This window comes from Trematomus bernacchii, unplaced genomic scaffold, assembly GCF_902827165.1.
Source record: "Trematomus bernacchii unplaced genomic scaffold, fTreBer1.1, whole genome shotgun sequence".
Lineage (NCBI taxonomy): Eukaryota > Metazoa > Chordata > Actinopteri > Perciformes > Nototheniidae > Trematomus > Trematomus bernacchii.
The window spans coordinates 5631356-5647034 of record NW_022987705.1 but is presented as its reverse complement, the minus strand read 5'-3'; the positions used below and the strand labels follow the sequence as shown (position 1 = coordinate 5647034).

The window sequence follows — 15679 nt, the reverse complement described above, 5'->3', positions numbered from 1 at the left end:
CTGCTGCTATTTCCTCATTTTATAAATCTCTGCACTCATAACTTGAACAAGCAAACAGAGACAGATAACTACATTGAACCCTGAACAGGTTTGGTTGCTTTATTTCTAGTGAAGCTCTGAATGCACCTTTTGGTCGGCTTCCTGGTGTTAGGCAAATCAAAACATTGATCATCTTCGGGGCTCTGCAAAAACGAGAACTACAACGAGCTGCTTGTGAAATCTCCCACAGACTACTGTTTGTGTAAACGAATACATCGATTAAACCGCTACCTTTATAACTGCATGTTTCTCATTCTGGCAGTTACAAACTTTTAGCTTTCTTGTATATTATTTTGCGACTAACAGCTTTGTTTTACAGACTCACTCATTATACAGTATGTTTAACAAGGGCTGAGACATACTAAATATCTGATGGCAAAATTGAATTGTTTACCATGTGGACATATATTCAATTGCATATACAAATACAGAGCATAGGCAGGTACCACATTTGTCTGACACATGTACATACAGTAGGATATATTTGGAAGAATGGTGAGTTGGTTATTAAGAAATAAAAAAAAAAGTCTAATTAACGAGGATTTCCTAACTATCAAGTTGGATAATATACAAATGTTACCTGCAATTAACTCTTCCTAAAAGAAGGTAAGAACTACCAAACCATACAATATCTTCACTGCTTTAGAAAATCAAAATGGTACTCAAACTGCAAACTAAATGGACTCCTCCATAATGTCCCTCGGGCCCCTGAGTCATTCAAATGGATGTTACAGGAACAATGTGAGAGCTGTGAGTCCAGCGCTGATCTGTGCCGAGTCCACTGGGACACCACATGCTCACCACAAACACAAAACATCTGCCAGCCTCTCGTTTCTCGACTCCCAAATGTCATCGGAGTGATAAAGATAACATATGTGCTTATCACCGAGAGCCACCCTCTGATAAAGATTATCATATGTGCTGTAAAATACTGGATTTGTCACCGCCAACGCTGTCGGAGATAAACAGGTTTCACTGCATGATTCATTTTTTTCTGGAGAAGCTGTTGGGACAAGGTGGTGAAAAACAGTGAGAAAGGATGAAGCTGGCCACATATCAAATTTACAAGCCCCAGCATTGAATTAATACAGTTTCTTGCCTAGTTGTTGCTTTTATACCAGTTCATTGATTATTTGAATGAAGACCGTATCTGCTGCTGTGTACCAAAGGGTGCATACTGTATGTCTCATTACAACTATATTATTGAAATGAAGCAGGCCAATCTGTCAGTATGAGTTGAGTGCTCACACTCAGTGAAGTTCAGATATGTTATTCCTCTGAGCTGTCCTTTCGCCTCGATTGTTGTCGAAAAACACTTAAACACACACATCAGTGAGTCACTCCATCGCACTGGTTGACCATCCTGCTTAATACTTGGTGAAATAATCCACAGCTGAAAATAGTCCCAGAGATCCGCAGCATTTACTTCTGTTTGAGGAACGTTTGATTAAAGCTATTGTCCAGCTGTTCCACTTGATTAAACTTACTAAGCCTTAAAAATGTAACTATCTGTTCATGGCCTGTTATCATGTTTAATAAACGTCTTCAGTAAGAGCACATGATGTCTGGAGGGTGTAAAACAGTAACATTTAATAATAAATTGACAATAATAACATTACGATTAACATAACGCTTAACCTTTGAGGTTGCAACACGATTTGCGAGAACCTGCAGTGTACCCGTAAGAGTGGTATTAGTGAATTTTCCTTTGTCAAAGCACTCATTTTAAGCATGTCATGACACTGCTAGTCTCATTGGTTGAATGCAATTTAGCAAACACTACCACTCTCCTAACAGTAGAGGTATCATATCTTTTTTGGGGGAAAAAATAAAGAAAATCCACATTTATCCGCATCTAAAAGGCTCCTTCCTGTCCTTAATTCAGTCCGGCTTTCAGCACATCTGCTGAATCCCATTCCATTCCCCACCGGCCACTATACAACAAAAGTCCTTCACATCACTTCGACATGTCCTCCGTCTCCTTTAGCTGCTGAGGGAATCCAATTATCCCTACAGTCAATAAAGTGTTCTTCGAAGCTGCTTTTTAAAAACACACCCATGCCGTATATTCTATCCCCATCCCTATATGATAGTTGATCATTATTTTAAATGCTCTTCTTCCCTACATTCAGTTGTTAAAAGCAATAATAATTACACTATCAGATCAAAAATAGTACAAAAGCAAACAAAAGATGAATTGCTTGATCACAGTAACTTTTATTTTCTACTAAAACACATGTTTCATGCAGGATTGGTCACTTTCCACAACAGCCAACAAAAACACAATGAAACTAGTTTAGAGCCACCTGGAGGCATTTGGCCACACAACATTAGGCAAGATGGACGCAAGGTTGAGTGTGTGCACATTTCTAGAGGGGTTATAAATATAGTGAGTCTTCTTCTGCTGTTTCATGCTGTTACATGCTTTCATTTGATAACCAACAGCCAGCCAATCATACCTGGTCATTACACTGCATTCACTTTATGATGCCAAAAAAAAAGTCTGTTAAGAGCACAATAATAAATGCACCTGAAAATAAATAAGAAAATAAAAGAACCAAGTGAAATATTGCTTTGGAAAATAATAATATCTATGTACAGTACAAAGTAGCGCAGGCACATGCTTTTGACAGTAGTATATTTATATTATGAGAAAACTCATAGATGTGGTACAGTTTGGTTTGTCTCCTTATTGATTAGGGTTGGCTGTGGCAATTAAAGGATTTTAAAAATCTTTTCTGTCTATTTTTTTATGCCAACTTCGCAGCGCGCACTGCGACCTACACAAAGGGTTATGCACTGATAGGCTGCAGCACAGCTTAAGTTTAAACAGTGGAGTAGATAGAAGGCATATGTGAATCAGAGTATACTAAATGTGAAGGAGAGGCGGAGCACGCAGGAAAGTCTACGCTCTACTATACAAGGCCTGCTATGATCTTCATATGAAAATAAAAGAGGTAGGCTGATTCTCTCCACTGCTCAGGATATACTGACAGTTTAATAAGATGCAAAAATGGGCATTGATGTACTTGTCAAACATGCTACACACAAAGCCTGTTGCAAAGATGACAGTCCAGCACAGCATGCTTGAAATCAGACACCCAACCTATTAAAAATAGTTTTTCTTTTTCTTACACACGCTGCTTGCATATCAATACTATTAAGACTTGGATAACGTTTTCATGTAAACGAGGAGACAACAAAACACACGACTCATGCATGCTTTAATCTCCTGACTGTAGAACAACAGTAAACACAGACGGATGTTACTGCACAGAATATTTAGTAGCCTTTGCTTGGATTTTTAGGTTGCAGGAGAATGTTAAGAGAGCTTTGTTGATAGAGAAAAAGATTCAGCACATTTTCTTGTCTTTCTTACTGCCCGTCTGCATGACATCATTGAGGTTAAACGACATGAACGCAATCTGCTCAAGTTCACTCTCTTTCCCGCACTCCATCAAGCACGAGAACTGATCCTTGTCTCCGTTGTAAGCCAGGTCTGAGTATCCGCTGGGCCCGCTGTGGATGATCCTGGGCCTGTCCCACCCTGATGAGTGCAGTGGGGATCGGTTCAAATACACACCCATGTCCCTTCTACTAGATTTGTTGGTCGGGTGGATGAAGAGGAGCCAGGTCTGCGTGTCTGGAGACAAGAGCGACGTGCCACAAGCTTTGCTTTCAGCGTCATCGTTGGGGACAAATTCAGGGGCAGGGAAGCCGATGACGCTGCCCTGACAGCCTGAAGGCGGCTCCACCAGCTCTGGAGCAATGTGGGGTTTGTCAAAATACACACCGCTGTTTTCACTGAGGGCCTCACACCTGTGGCCCCCAGTGTTACGAGCATTGCAGTAAAGATGACTCCTGCCTTCGTGGTCTATGATCTCTGCCATTTCGCACTCACATGACTTTTTTCGAAGCATCTTACCTATATGCCACGTCTGGCCAAAGTCCTCGCTATAAACTGACAGTGCACGTGGGTAGACTGTGAAGGGAATGGGGTAGGAACAGCATCTGTAAGGGACGTAATAGGCGTACGCTGGGATGATCAATCTGCCGTTCTCCAGCTGAACACCGTGGCCCGGGCCCACAGCAAACGTGGCCCACTTATGGATAGTTTCACCAATCACACTTTGTGTTAAGTCTCTCGCTTGACTCCAGGTTTGCCCGTCATCGCTGCTGCTAACACAGCAGAGACGTGTCTTGTTCTTACCTGTGAGAATCTGCCTCAACTCTGTGGTGTTTCCCAAGATACCGATGAAAAATAAAAACAGTGTTTTGCTGTTTTTTTCGTATACAGGGCAGGGGTTCATAGTGCGGTGGTTTGGGAGGCATGCTGTTGATAGCTCCTGACTGGACGACCACTGAAAAACATTACAAGACAAGAGTTAGAAAAGATGAGCATCGATCATGTTACCAGGTATCAGTATTTAAGCAAAGGTTAATATGCTGGTTTATGCAAGTGAATAATAACCTGAACAGATCCATCATCCTTCAACATTCCTCTTCTCATAACCAGGATTTTGGCATCATGGTCACAGGGTGAGGATCTTTTCTCTGCAAAGGCGAGGAAGGTGTGACTGTGCCTCAGATAAATGAGAGCAGGGATTCTGTATGTTATCCCACTTGGCTCCTTTTCAAATAAAGTTGTTTTGACTGGTTCATCTCCACTGCGACTCTTTGATGGTGTATTTCCCATGGTGGATCAGATTTCCTGCGAATTGAACATGTGCCAAATATATGAAAAGTGTTGGTTTGGTATAACAATGTTGAGACAGAAAGAGTTCACAGTCCAACAGCTCCTCATAGACACATATGACAGCGTTGTGACAAATTGCACATAACGTATAGTGTGCATGCATAATAAAATGCTCACCTTCACTTGTCACTCTTCACATTTGACACCCTTGATCTTTTCGTTAACGGCATTATACCGTCTAATATCACGCCATAAAAGAGACCTCTAATTTTCACGACACTGATGCTGTGGGTCCATCTGAAAAGAAGACGGCTCTGAAGCGAAACATACACTCTCTGTTACTTCCGGGTTCGCTCAGACGTCTAGTTTAACAATACATACGTAAGCTAGAACTTTAGTTTCAGTTTTAATTCAAGCATTCCTCGCTTACCCGTGCTTTCACATAACCTAAATGAGATATAAGGTGGCTACTAAGTATTGGAAGACAGGAGTTATCAGAAACACGGACTTATTACGGTGTCCTGGCTCACGCATGCGCAGTGTTGTCAATTCCGTTTAAACCTTATATATACAGTCTATGGTTTAGACGCTAGCCCGCTAAACTGTGTAAAATGAACAGGGGTCGATCGTTTATCCGTCTTTGTAAGTCGTACACCGCGTGTTGTGCATGACAAACGATGGCGTATTCATAACACTATATGTGCAATGTTTTTAAAGTACCTTCGCCTGCATGGGCAGACCTCTATCTTACCAGTGAAGTCAATCTTTGACTAGCCAGTCTGGCCATGTTTTCTCTTTACCGCCTCCTGCCGGACGGGAGGACGGCTCTCGTCTTACATGCTGTTGCTAGGATACAGAGGACTATAGTGTAGCTCCAGACCAAAATATTTTTGAAGTATTTCTAAATGACCTCGCGAATTGCCTCATTAACACTTACGTGCTAAGTTGTTTGCTGCTAAATGGATATCACAAGCAAACAAGATGACTGCAGCGTCCTATAAATGTGATAATGGAGAGAAGAATCTCACCAAATGTTTCCCACCCCGGACATTGCTCAGCCGGAGGAAAGAAGGTATGTTAAAAACAATACAAGTTACTTACAATATACGTGAAGGCTCCCATACTACCGATTTACACACCCTTTGCTGTCCAGTGAAATGTCAAGTTTTTGTTATTGGGATTGTTTGTCATAAACTAAAAAGTGTTCATTTATGGATGAATAAAAGTATCCTACTTAAGCTAAATACACTATTTAAAACCCCTCTTTGAATATAAGTATAAATGCACAGTCACAAAGATGAAAACAGGGCTGTTGTTCTAAGGTCAAAAAGTTATTTTCAGAGAAACATGTTTTTTTTTTTTACAGAAAAGCAAAACTAAAAACACTACTACTACAATATTATATTATTTTATAGAATATGATGTTTTGCTGAGGATTAAACTAACAAGTAGTACACCCGGGAGTTAAAAAATAGCACAACATCACAACAGTAAAATGCAGCAAACACATTTTATGCAGTAACAATATATATCCAAAAAAGTAATAATAGCAAATTACTGATGAGGCAGGATTTGTACTTTAAAGGAGCCTTTTCACAGTGTGTACTTTGAAGGAAATAAAGGATCCGAATAGCCTTTTTCTTCCCCCACTGAGCACTATGGTTATTAATTATACATTTGTAAATATGCAATGTCTGCTGATTATATTTCAATTCAACTTTTCTGTAGTGGCTGGACATTTGCTTGAATATCACAGAACGACAGAGGAGCAGAACCACAGGAATGTGCGTAGAAGAATAAAAGAGACTCATGAAGAATGTGGGAACAGCAGGGGGGCTGAGACTCCTCATGGTAACACATTCGATGGGATTTTACTGGTAAGGCTCTGAAACATATTATAGATGTGCTTATTTGACAAAATTGTAGCAAGATGTTTTTTTTGTCGGTGACCACAAACAATCACAATTTTCTTTCGTAGCTCCAGTTACATTGTGTTGATAATCCGTCTGAGCTGTGCTCCGTTGACATCAGTGAGCAGAAACTGAACTCTGTAAGAATGACTTTTCACACATTTTAACTGTTTGAAACTCAGTGGGTAAAACACATTTAATATTTGTTTCTTCATGTGCACAGGTCAAGCCAGAAGAGCTCAAGGTGTTTGACAATGTAGTTGACATTGATGCATCTATTAACTCCCTCTCTTTAGGTGATTATTGTATACATCATGCAGACTTTCCTTCAATAAGAAGTTGTGCCTCTTGCAAACATGTTTCTTTAAGACAATGTGTTTTTACAGGGTCTTTCAGCAGTTTTGTTTCTTTAAGGCAACTCAATGTGTCATTAAATGGGATCAGCAACATGACGTTTCAAGCTGCTGACTTCCCTCATCTCGAGGTAAGGGACTTTCTCTTATTTAATAGACCACTATTACGTTCTTAAAATTGTATATTTGGGTTTTGACCTGCCACATGGGTAAAAATATAACTTTACATGCCCATTTAGTCAAACCATGACATCTAAACATTATATAATCATCCAACATGTGTTCTTGCATTGATCTTAAATAGTGAGAAAACAATGTTCATTGCACATTTAGGTTGTGTATATCTGCCTATATCATGCCTTTACATTATTAAAATTACAGCAACAAGAAATTACAAGGATCGACTATAATTTGTGTCTAATATCAATAATATTTCCAAATGAAATATTTCAGACCTGTACTCTGCAAATGAGCAACAACTTTACCTAACAATTTCTTTAAATCTTTACAGGTTTTGGATTTGTCCTACAACAGTTTGTCTGCAGAGGATATTGTTTCCTTGGGTCGGCTTCCACATCTAAAACGCCTTCACCTGACTGGAAATCAGCTTCATCATCTTCCTCCTGATCTGGGTTCCTCCAACCATGACCCGTCCCACCTGTTCGTACCTTACTTTTCATTGGGCAGGCATCATGAAGTGTCAAGTTTATTCTTGACATTTCATCTTTATTCTCAAAATGCCCAACACATCTTCCTCCTCTTCCTTTCCCCCCTCTACCTGGCACTATCACTCTTTTGTAGAATAGGTATTGAGTGGGTCAAGATATTATATTTTATTTAGAGCATTCACACTCCTTACTTAAAGGGGACCTATCATGCAAAATGCACTTTTGTACGTCTTTTATACATGAATATGTGTCCCCGGTGTTCCAGGGAACTCACCAAGTGTCAGAAAACACAACCCTCTCTATTTTCCTCCATACCCAAATCTCTAAAAAAAGGGTCTGCAACGGATCTGATAAAAACTGATCCAGATTTGAACACTGTCCTGACGTCAGGACGGTGGCGTTACGGCTATTGGGCCAACTCCACCAATCAGGAGGAGACAGCCACGGCCATTGCCGTTCGAAAGCGCTGGAGACGCTGTAGTACATATGCCAGGGCTGTAGGTGGTGCTGTTCTCACTGAATCTGCCCTTGCAAATCCAGAGCAAAAAAATGTCAAATTGAGCAAAATGAGGCATGGCTAAAATGCATGATCTGTTTGGTATTTTGAAAAGAAAAAAGTATAAATATAGCATGATAGGTCCACTTTAACAAATCCTTCACTTATGAGCAGATGATACTGTGACAATTCGGATGATACATTTGTTAATAGTGTTACTGTTTACTTGTTTAGTTTGATTTACATTTGCCCAAATGAATCCACTCCTCTGCTCTCAGTTTTGCTCATTTATTCTGGAAAAAATGGCAAAAGCACAAGAAGATAATTGATAAAATCTTGCCAGAGTGGGATTGCTTTTCTGTCGCTCACCTCACAAACAGGTCAGCTCTGTCACACACAGCTCTGTGCATTGGCTCTTTTGCCTGAGAGACAGGGCCTACTTTCCATTTAAAAGCTATTACAAAAAAATCCTCTTATATGAGTCATGGAGAAGCTGGCAGAATTAAATACAACTAATCTGCTTCAGTGTTTCGAGGACAAATAAGTATCTAACAACATGATGCTGCATTCAGTCTGCTTTTTACATCTGTTACTGCAGAATGTACATTTTATTGATGCTTTGAAGCATAATAGGCTACAATATCTTGCTTACAAAGTACCACAATGCCTTTGTGGTTACAGTTAAGAGTATACACAGTTATTCAACTTATAATGAGGCCAATAATAAACAGTACAAGGGTATGATTTCATTACACAACAACTTGTCTTAAGCGTTACTTACAGAGAGAGGCCCCAAACTCAATGCATTTACAAAACGTTTTCAAATTGACCAAGAGGGGGTGCACACAATGCTCCAAATTCACACTCCTGAATCTAGTGTAGCAACTGTGGAGACATTTGATACACCTGCTGGACAGCCAGGTTCATAAAGAGCAGGAAGTGGTGTGCACACAAACTGTATGTCGTATGTTACTGTACACATTCATGCATTCATCAGTGTTTGTGTGGAAGTCATAGTCTTAGTGAATTGTGTTGTTTTTCCTGTGTTTACAGGCCAGACGCACAGTTTGGAGCTCTTGAGGTCCTGATGCTGGACGATAACAAACTGTCCTCTGGAGTCTTCAACAGTCTGGCAAACCTTAAGAGGTCATGATGTGGTTGAAGTATTACTCGAGGCAGTCTCTAATGTCACAATGCGTAAAACAAATCTGTGTAAACATTAATAAAGGATTTATAATGATCTTTTACAGGCTGAAGTATCTAAACCTGCAGGGGAACCATATTTCTGAAATTACATTTTCGCAAATTGAGGGCTATTCCAGGCCTTTTCAGACTTCTGTTGAAGAGCAAATGGACAAAGAGGGTTTTGGTAAGTGCTTGATATCATTTATAAATAACCTAACAATGGACCTGCATTAAAAAAAATCAAAAATCTCTTTATTCCTTGATCCAGGCCACACTGAGACACATCCTAATGCTGCTGAAAGATCCAGCTTCCCACTACCTGAGCTTCAGTTTCTCAATTTAGCAAACAACAAGGTGTGTTGGATCAATTGCTCTAATATAACAAATAAAACCCCTTTTTAAAATCAGCTAACATGTCTCATCAGTGTTTCTTCGTCAGATTTCGGAGGAGGAAGCGCTGATGACGGTCGCTCTTTTCCCGATGCTTCGAGAAATTGACATTCACTCCAACCCTCTGACCACACAGAGGAGCGGTAAGGCTTCTCTCCTCCTGTAAGAGTATTTTTTGGAATATTCAATGTTAAAATTGTCTTTACGTCTTTCTTGGACACAGGAGATCCTCCCTTACTGACCTATTACCTCAAAGCGAAACTGGGGATTAGGATAATACGCAAAAATACCCAAGAGGCATTGAAGCTCTCACTGAAGGTGTCCACTGACCCTAAATGGAAGGTAACATCTGTTCTGCTTCGATGTTTGATTGTGACCGACCAGCCAGAGTCACTTCATTTGGGGACATCTTTGCGTCACAGTTCATAGAAAGACCCCCCAAAGTGTCGAAGAAGCCCCTGTTGATGGAGGCACCCTGTCCCACCCAAACTCATGTGGAGAAAAGTGAGTCGACTGCAGAGAAAACACCAGAATCTGAGAGCGGGAATAGCAGAGACGACACCTTCCAAGAAAGCACAGAGCACTTCTTTGTTACTCAGGTATGTGCATGTCCAGATTTTGTGTTTTTTAATATTCTACCTCTCTGCAAATAGGCTCTCAGAGTGTTATTTCATGTTCAGGCAACACAAGTTCCTGAATTTGAGTGTGATCTTCAAGCTGATGAAAAAGAGATTTCAGCGATCAAAGCCGATACCATTCCTGAAAGATTCTACGAAATGTTGATGGACACAAAACCGAATCCCGATGTGGTGGAGCCTGTCGGTGAGGGCTGCACTTTCTCCTGTGGCTGTTTATTTTTGTACATTTTTCTAAAGCCTTTAAACGTTTGGCTATACAATTCCCCCATAGTTTAGGGGAATATTCATGTTTTCTTTCTTCTTTCAACAGGAATTCAAACAGCTGTTCGGATGCTGGAACACAAACTGAAGAATCTGAATGTTTACAGAGACTCAAAACCAAAACTTGATAGCATCCAGATGCCTTACAGCAAAAGAGAGAAAAGGGTCTCATATATTGCATTCACCCTCAATATTACTGTCAAATTGAAGTAAAGGCAGCCAGGGCTATAAAGAATAAAATACATTGTTATCACCTTTTTGTCCTGACTTTTAAATCTGTTCACAGATTAAGGAACTTCCGCCATTGAAGCCGATAAAGCAGCCAACTGAAAGGGTGGATAAACTGATAAAGGAAATGAAGGAGAGTACAACGATCAGAGAAGTCCCCTTAAGTACGAATATTTCTGATACAGTGAATGTCCGCTAACTCTACATGTCATGACCTTTCTCTATATAACACTCTGTTCTCTGCAGGCAGGGCCATACACGGCACCGGTGTTAACAAGCAGGAGCAAAAGGAAGCTCTGTCGCTGCTGAGGGACATTAAGACAAAGCACAAGATGGTCCATAAGAAAACAATGGAGCGAGCAGCCAGCATAGAGTCTGAGAGAAACACCAACCAAAACGGAGCTGAACCCCCACCTGTACAGATTCTCTAATACATATTCAACCATCAGATTAACTGTGAATTTCTTTCTTCCTTTGATAACATTTCCTTGATGTTGACATACAACTGGTGTGAATGGAATGAGTGAGAAAACCAACCTTGTGTGAAATTGTAAGTGCTTTCATATCGCTTTGCCTTTATTAAGATTGATTGCTCATAGCAAAGATGAAACTGAGAAGCAAGGTGGAAAAAAACATTTTCTAAGTCTGATATAAACAGTTTTCTGTCTTGTGTTTAGACTTAAAAAGGACATGTCATGCTCATTTTCAGGTTCATATTTGTATGTTGTTCCTCTACTGTGACATGTTTACATGCTTTAATGTTCAAAAAGCTCTTTATTTGTCTAGCCTTTGCAGACCATGTACATGCACAAAAACCATTATAACAGGAAAGGAGACCCCCAAAAAGCATAATGGGGCCTCTTTAAGTGGGAAAAAAGGTTTTGAAGGAAAATTAAATGTTTCATCTGTGAAACAGATTGGGGAGAAATGTGCCTTTTATGTGCCGTTTCATTTACTTAACTTATTAACACACGTAACAGCCAAAAGTAGATTTTCTTCAGCTGTTTACACATTAAAGTTACTCAGAAGAGCCATTCCTCCTGCTGTTATGTCATAAACCACGAGTAGAAAACTATTTAGAGAAAATCCTGATGCAGTTTTTCTCTAAAAACTATTTTAAAGAGAAAATGTAACAGGAGACTATATATTTTTACTTGCCTTCCAGGTCTTGTGTATTTAATACTGTAGGCAAAAGTTTATTTTCAACAACAAACCTATTGTCTATAGCTAGCAAGGGATCCTTATGTAGAATCCTTTTGTTGGATCTTAGCTGTGAACATCTGTATTGAGCAGGAACAAGAATATTTTGTTGTTTGTAATCTAAACAGACCTCTTCAGTTCAATATCTTTCAATATCAAATATCTTAGTAACCCTATGATTGAAAGGTCATGTGTGACATCTCCTGCAGGCTTACAATAAAAACGTCATTTATTTCTGGTCATGTTCTGTTCGTTCCCCTTGTGACTTCCCAGCCTCCTCTTATATATGATTTAAATTCTGCAGAGCAGCTTGCAGATGTGGAATGCAGCTTCAGCTCAGGTGGAATAAATCAATACGCACTCTGCAGATATTTCATGGGAATATACATTATCATATTCATGTCTGCTTGTTTTCCTGCTGCTGGTGAATATCATATATAATGCATAGCAAGAAAATGGCTTTGTGTACGCAGCCAGCAGATACTTTATCTAGATTCTAGGCTGTCAACCGGTGATATGCAATTTACATTTTAAAGATTTGTTCTCCAAACATTTTTGCAATATCTTTTCTTTTCTGTTTTTATCTTCTCCTTTTGAAAGACTTCATATTTCATCTGCATCAATTACCAAATTATTTGCTTATCATTTTTCCAAATAACTAACCAGATTAAAACAAATGGCCAGGCTTCTGATGACACAAATAAAACTGAAAGCAGTAACTTTGTTAAGATGGAATTTGGTTTCTTATGTTAGGTTACCAAAAGAGGACCCTAAACAATCCGAAATATTAGAAGTAAAAAATGACAACAACATATTTGATCTAAGAGTACGGTGAAATTTGACACAGAACAGTGTTTATTTGGTAAATAATTTCATTTTTACATTTAAAGACAATCTCCTGAACCAGCCACACATAGCCTTCAGTCTGTGGGTCTGGTTGGGATGTTTTCATCCCAGTGGACCTATCATGCTATATTTGAATAATATATTGTAGGGCCATACCTATACAAAACATGTCTGTGAAGTTTTTTTTTCAAAATACCAAACAGATCATGCATTTTAGCCATGCCTCATTTCACTCTATTTGCTCTTTTCCAGCCCTGTTTTTGCAAGGGCTGATTCTGTGAGAAGTCTTCTTCGCTGCTTTTGTGGCAGACTACAGCGCCACTTATAGGCCTGGCATATGTACTACAGCGTCTCCAGCGCTTTCGAGCGGCAATGGCCGTGGCCGTGGCCCAACCCCCCATTCCCCTGATAGGTGGAGAGTTGCCCATATAGGCGGAGGTCCCTGTTTCTGACGTCAGAACAATTTCAAATCTGTATCAGATCCGTTGCAGCCCCGTTTTTAGAGATTTGGGTATGGAGGAAAATAGAGAGGGTTGTGTTTTCTGACACTTGGTGAGTTTCCTGGAACACCGGGGACACATATTCATGTATAAAAGACGTGCAAAAGTGCATTTTGCATGATAGGTCCCCTTCAAATATGATGAATGGTGATGAGGACAATGTGCCAAATGACAAAGAATAGACACGCTGCAGAAATACAACTTTCAAGCTCTACACAGCAGAGCTTATCTGTGTTACAAAAATAACCCACAGTGCTAAAAACATATGATGCTTAATGTAATTGCACATTTATTTTTCTCATAATAGCTGTATTTTTTATGCTGCATACAGGCTCAAGTGCAACTCAAGACTATTCAAGCCAAGTCAAATTCCCTTCTTCTTAGACTTGTTGTTGCTGTCAGTGACATAATGGAGTTGTTCTCCAGCCAGTGAGTCCTGCCATTGTTTTTCCTGACAAATCTGCTGTTACTAAGTCATTTTAAAGTGATAATTCAATACTTCAGGTTGCATAAGTGCAGTGTCATTCAGCACTTACATCATTCTAGAAGAAAATAGCCTTTTGTTTTCAAAGTTTCATACAAGTGAGTTTTCCTCAGTTTTGGGCAATGATCGGTCACAGGAACGGCTGTTATATTTCAGAAGGGACTCACTGACTTCAGCACAGACTCATAAAACTTGTTAAAAAAAAATCTGAAACCATTTTTCCTAACACAAACACGAGATGGTGATAACAGTGTTTGGATGAATACCTTTCTGGTTCTGTCACCAGCTATGTTGTGATAAATAAACCTTGTTTTGTAGCTTGTGGTTGTTGCTCTCCCTCCCATAGTTACATTTTCTGTGTCATTTCTATACATAATGAATACCAGTTGATCATTTGTTTGAACTATAAAGTAATCAAACAAAATGTGGGTTCTTAGCTTGCATTATCTTTTAATGCATCACATTACTCCTGGTCACAAAAGCTCACCTCTACTTTTGTCCTCTTCTCTTCAACCCTGCAATTATTCGGCATTAGGAGAAAAGACTGTATAGTGAATTAAAAATAATCCACAACAACAACAACAACAACAACATGCTTCCCTTTTCAGTCTTACCGGGGATGAGGTGATCATCTTTAAACACCGAAGGAGCCATTTGTGTTTATTGTTGGCATGTTATATTATTTTGTTTAGATTTTTCATGTAACATTTGGTGAAGATGACAAGCTGCACGGGGGTGTATAAATAGGGTCTGGTATTGTACAACCGCTTGATAAACATCCAGCTAAACTTCATCCAACGACAGGAAAATCATATTTTTTTAAGATTGCCTTTACGACTTTCCTGTGTATTAATGGCAACTGCAACGAGGATATTGAGACATGTAAATTGCCATTATAAACACCATTTTTAAAGCTGGACTCCAGTGCTTGTGTATTGCACTTTCATTACGTTGGGGGACTCAAAAGAGACTACAAGATCGAAGCAGGAGAGACAGAAATATCCTGACTTTAACTCCCTTTTGTCCTACACTTTCCACAATGCAACTTCCATGAGAATGTTTCTGTGTTGCGGTTTTGTAGTTATGTTTTCATTTTCCACCTTTGTTTTGAAATGTTTTCCTCCTTGGCCCGTTCTCATGTCTTCAAATGTCCCTCCTCGACTCCCCTCCTCGACTCCTATCCTCGAGACTTAGTCCCGCCCACAGGAGATGCGAGCGGAGGAGCCGAGGAGGACCGTGGAGGACCCATCAGTGTATCCTCGGTTATAGCTCCTCCAGAGAGCCTCCTCGACGCTCGATGCTCGGTCCTCGATGTGCATTTCGAGAAATGAGATGTCCTTCAACATGGCGCGCTAAAATTCATTTCCGGGTCACTACCGGAGGACCGAGGAGTCGAGGAGTCGAGGAGGGACATTTGATGACATGAGAAAGGGCCCTTGTGTCTTCTCTGTTCCTTCTTCCTGTGTTTGCCTTCCTGTCGTTAGTTTCCCTGGTGTGTCTGATTGTGTTCACCTGTTGCCCTTGTGTTTCTGCCTCCCTTACCCCAGCTGTGTCTTGTCTTGTGATTACCCCTCTCTGTATTTAGTCTTGTCTTCCCCTGTGTGCCTTGTCGGTTCATTGTTTGTTTTTCCTGTCTCCCTCCATGTTGGTCACGATCGTTTTTGGTATTGTATCTTCCTCGTGTTACCTATGTGTTTCATGCCATGTTATTTACGTTCATCAGCTTTTTTATTAAAGCTCACTTTTGTTTTGAAACCCGCTTCCCTTTTAATCTGCATTTGGGTC

The 15679-nt window shown here is 40.0% G+C and overlaps 2 protein-coding genes across 2 annotated transcripts; one reads left to right on the top strand and one right to left on the bottom strand.

The window, feature by feature from the left end:
- Positions 1 to 2232: 2232 nt before the first annotated feature.
- LOC117490162 (sialidase-3-like) lies at positions 2233 to 5228 on the bottom strand. Its single transcript, XM_034139776.1, has 3 exons — positions 4913 to 5228; positions 4511 to 4750; positions 2233 to 4400 (listed from the first exon to the last, which is right to left on the bottom strand). Exons 2-3 carry the CDS (start codon positions 4733 to 4735, stop codon positions 3393 to 3395), a joined length of 1233 nt encoding a protein of 410 aa, XP_033995667.1. The 5' UTR covers positions 4736 to 4750; positions 4913 to 5228; the 3' UTR covers positions 2233 to 3392.
- Positions 5229 to 5677: 449 nt separating this feature from the next.
- On the top strand, positions 5678 to 11651 carry xrra1 (X-ray radiation resistance associated 1). The gene is made up of 16 exons (XM_034140393.1): positions 5678 to 5807; positions 6464 to 6612; positions 6714 to 6785; positions 6869 to 6941; positions 7032 to 7129; positions 7510 to 7630; positions 9221 to 9308; positions 9413 to 9531; positions 9616 to 9701; positions 9787 to 9880; positions 9961 to 10079; positions 10160 to 10336; positions 10418 to 10559; positions 10686 to 10801; positions 10923 to 11028; positions 11111 to 11651. The coding sequence occupies exons 1-16, from the start codon at positions 5717 to 5719 to the stop codon at positions 11293 to 11295; spliced, it is 1836 nt and encodes a 611-aa protein (XP_033996284.1). The 5' UTR covers positions 5678 to 5716; the 3' UTR covers positions 11296 to 11651.
- Positions 11652 to 15679: the final 4028 nt, after the last annotated feature.

Bases quoted from the DNA above. Each gene is read 5' to 3' on its own strand.
- LOC117490162 (XM_034139776.1), bottom strand. From the start codon at position 4,735: ATGGGAAATACACCATCAAAGAGTCGCAGTGGAGATGAACCAGTCAAA. The intron at 4,401-4,510 runs GTTATTATTCAC...AATGTTTTTCAG, and splicing joins AGGATGATGGATCTGTTCAG to TGGTCGTCCAGTCAGGAGCT.
- xrra1 (XM_034140393.1), top strand. From the start codon at position 5,717: ATGACTGCAGCGTCCTATAAATGTGATAATGGAGAGAAGAATCTCACC. The intron at 6,786-6,868 runs GTAAGAATGACT...TCATGTGCACAG, and splicing joins GTGAGCAGAAACTGAACTCT to GTCAAGCCAGAAGAGCTCAA. The intron at 10,337-10,417 runs GTATGTGCATGT...TTTCATGTTCAG, and splicing joins AGCACTTCTTTGTTACTCAG to GCAACACAAGTTCCTGAATT.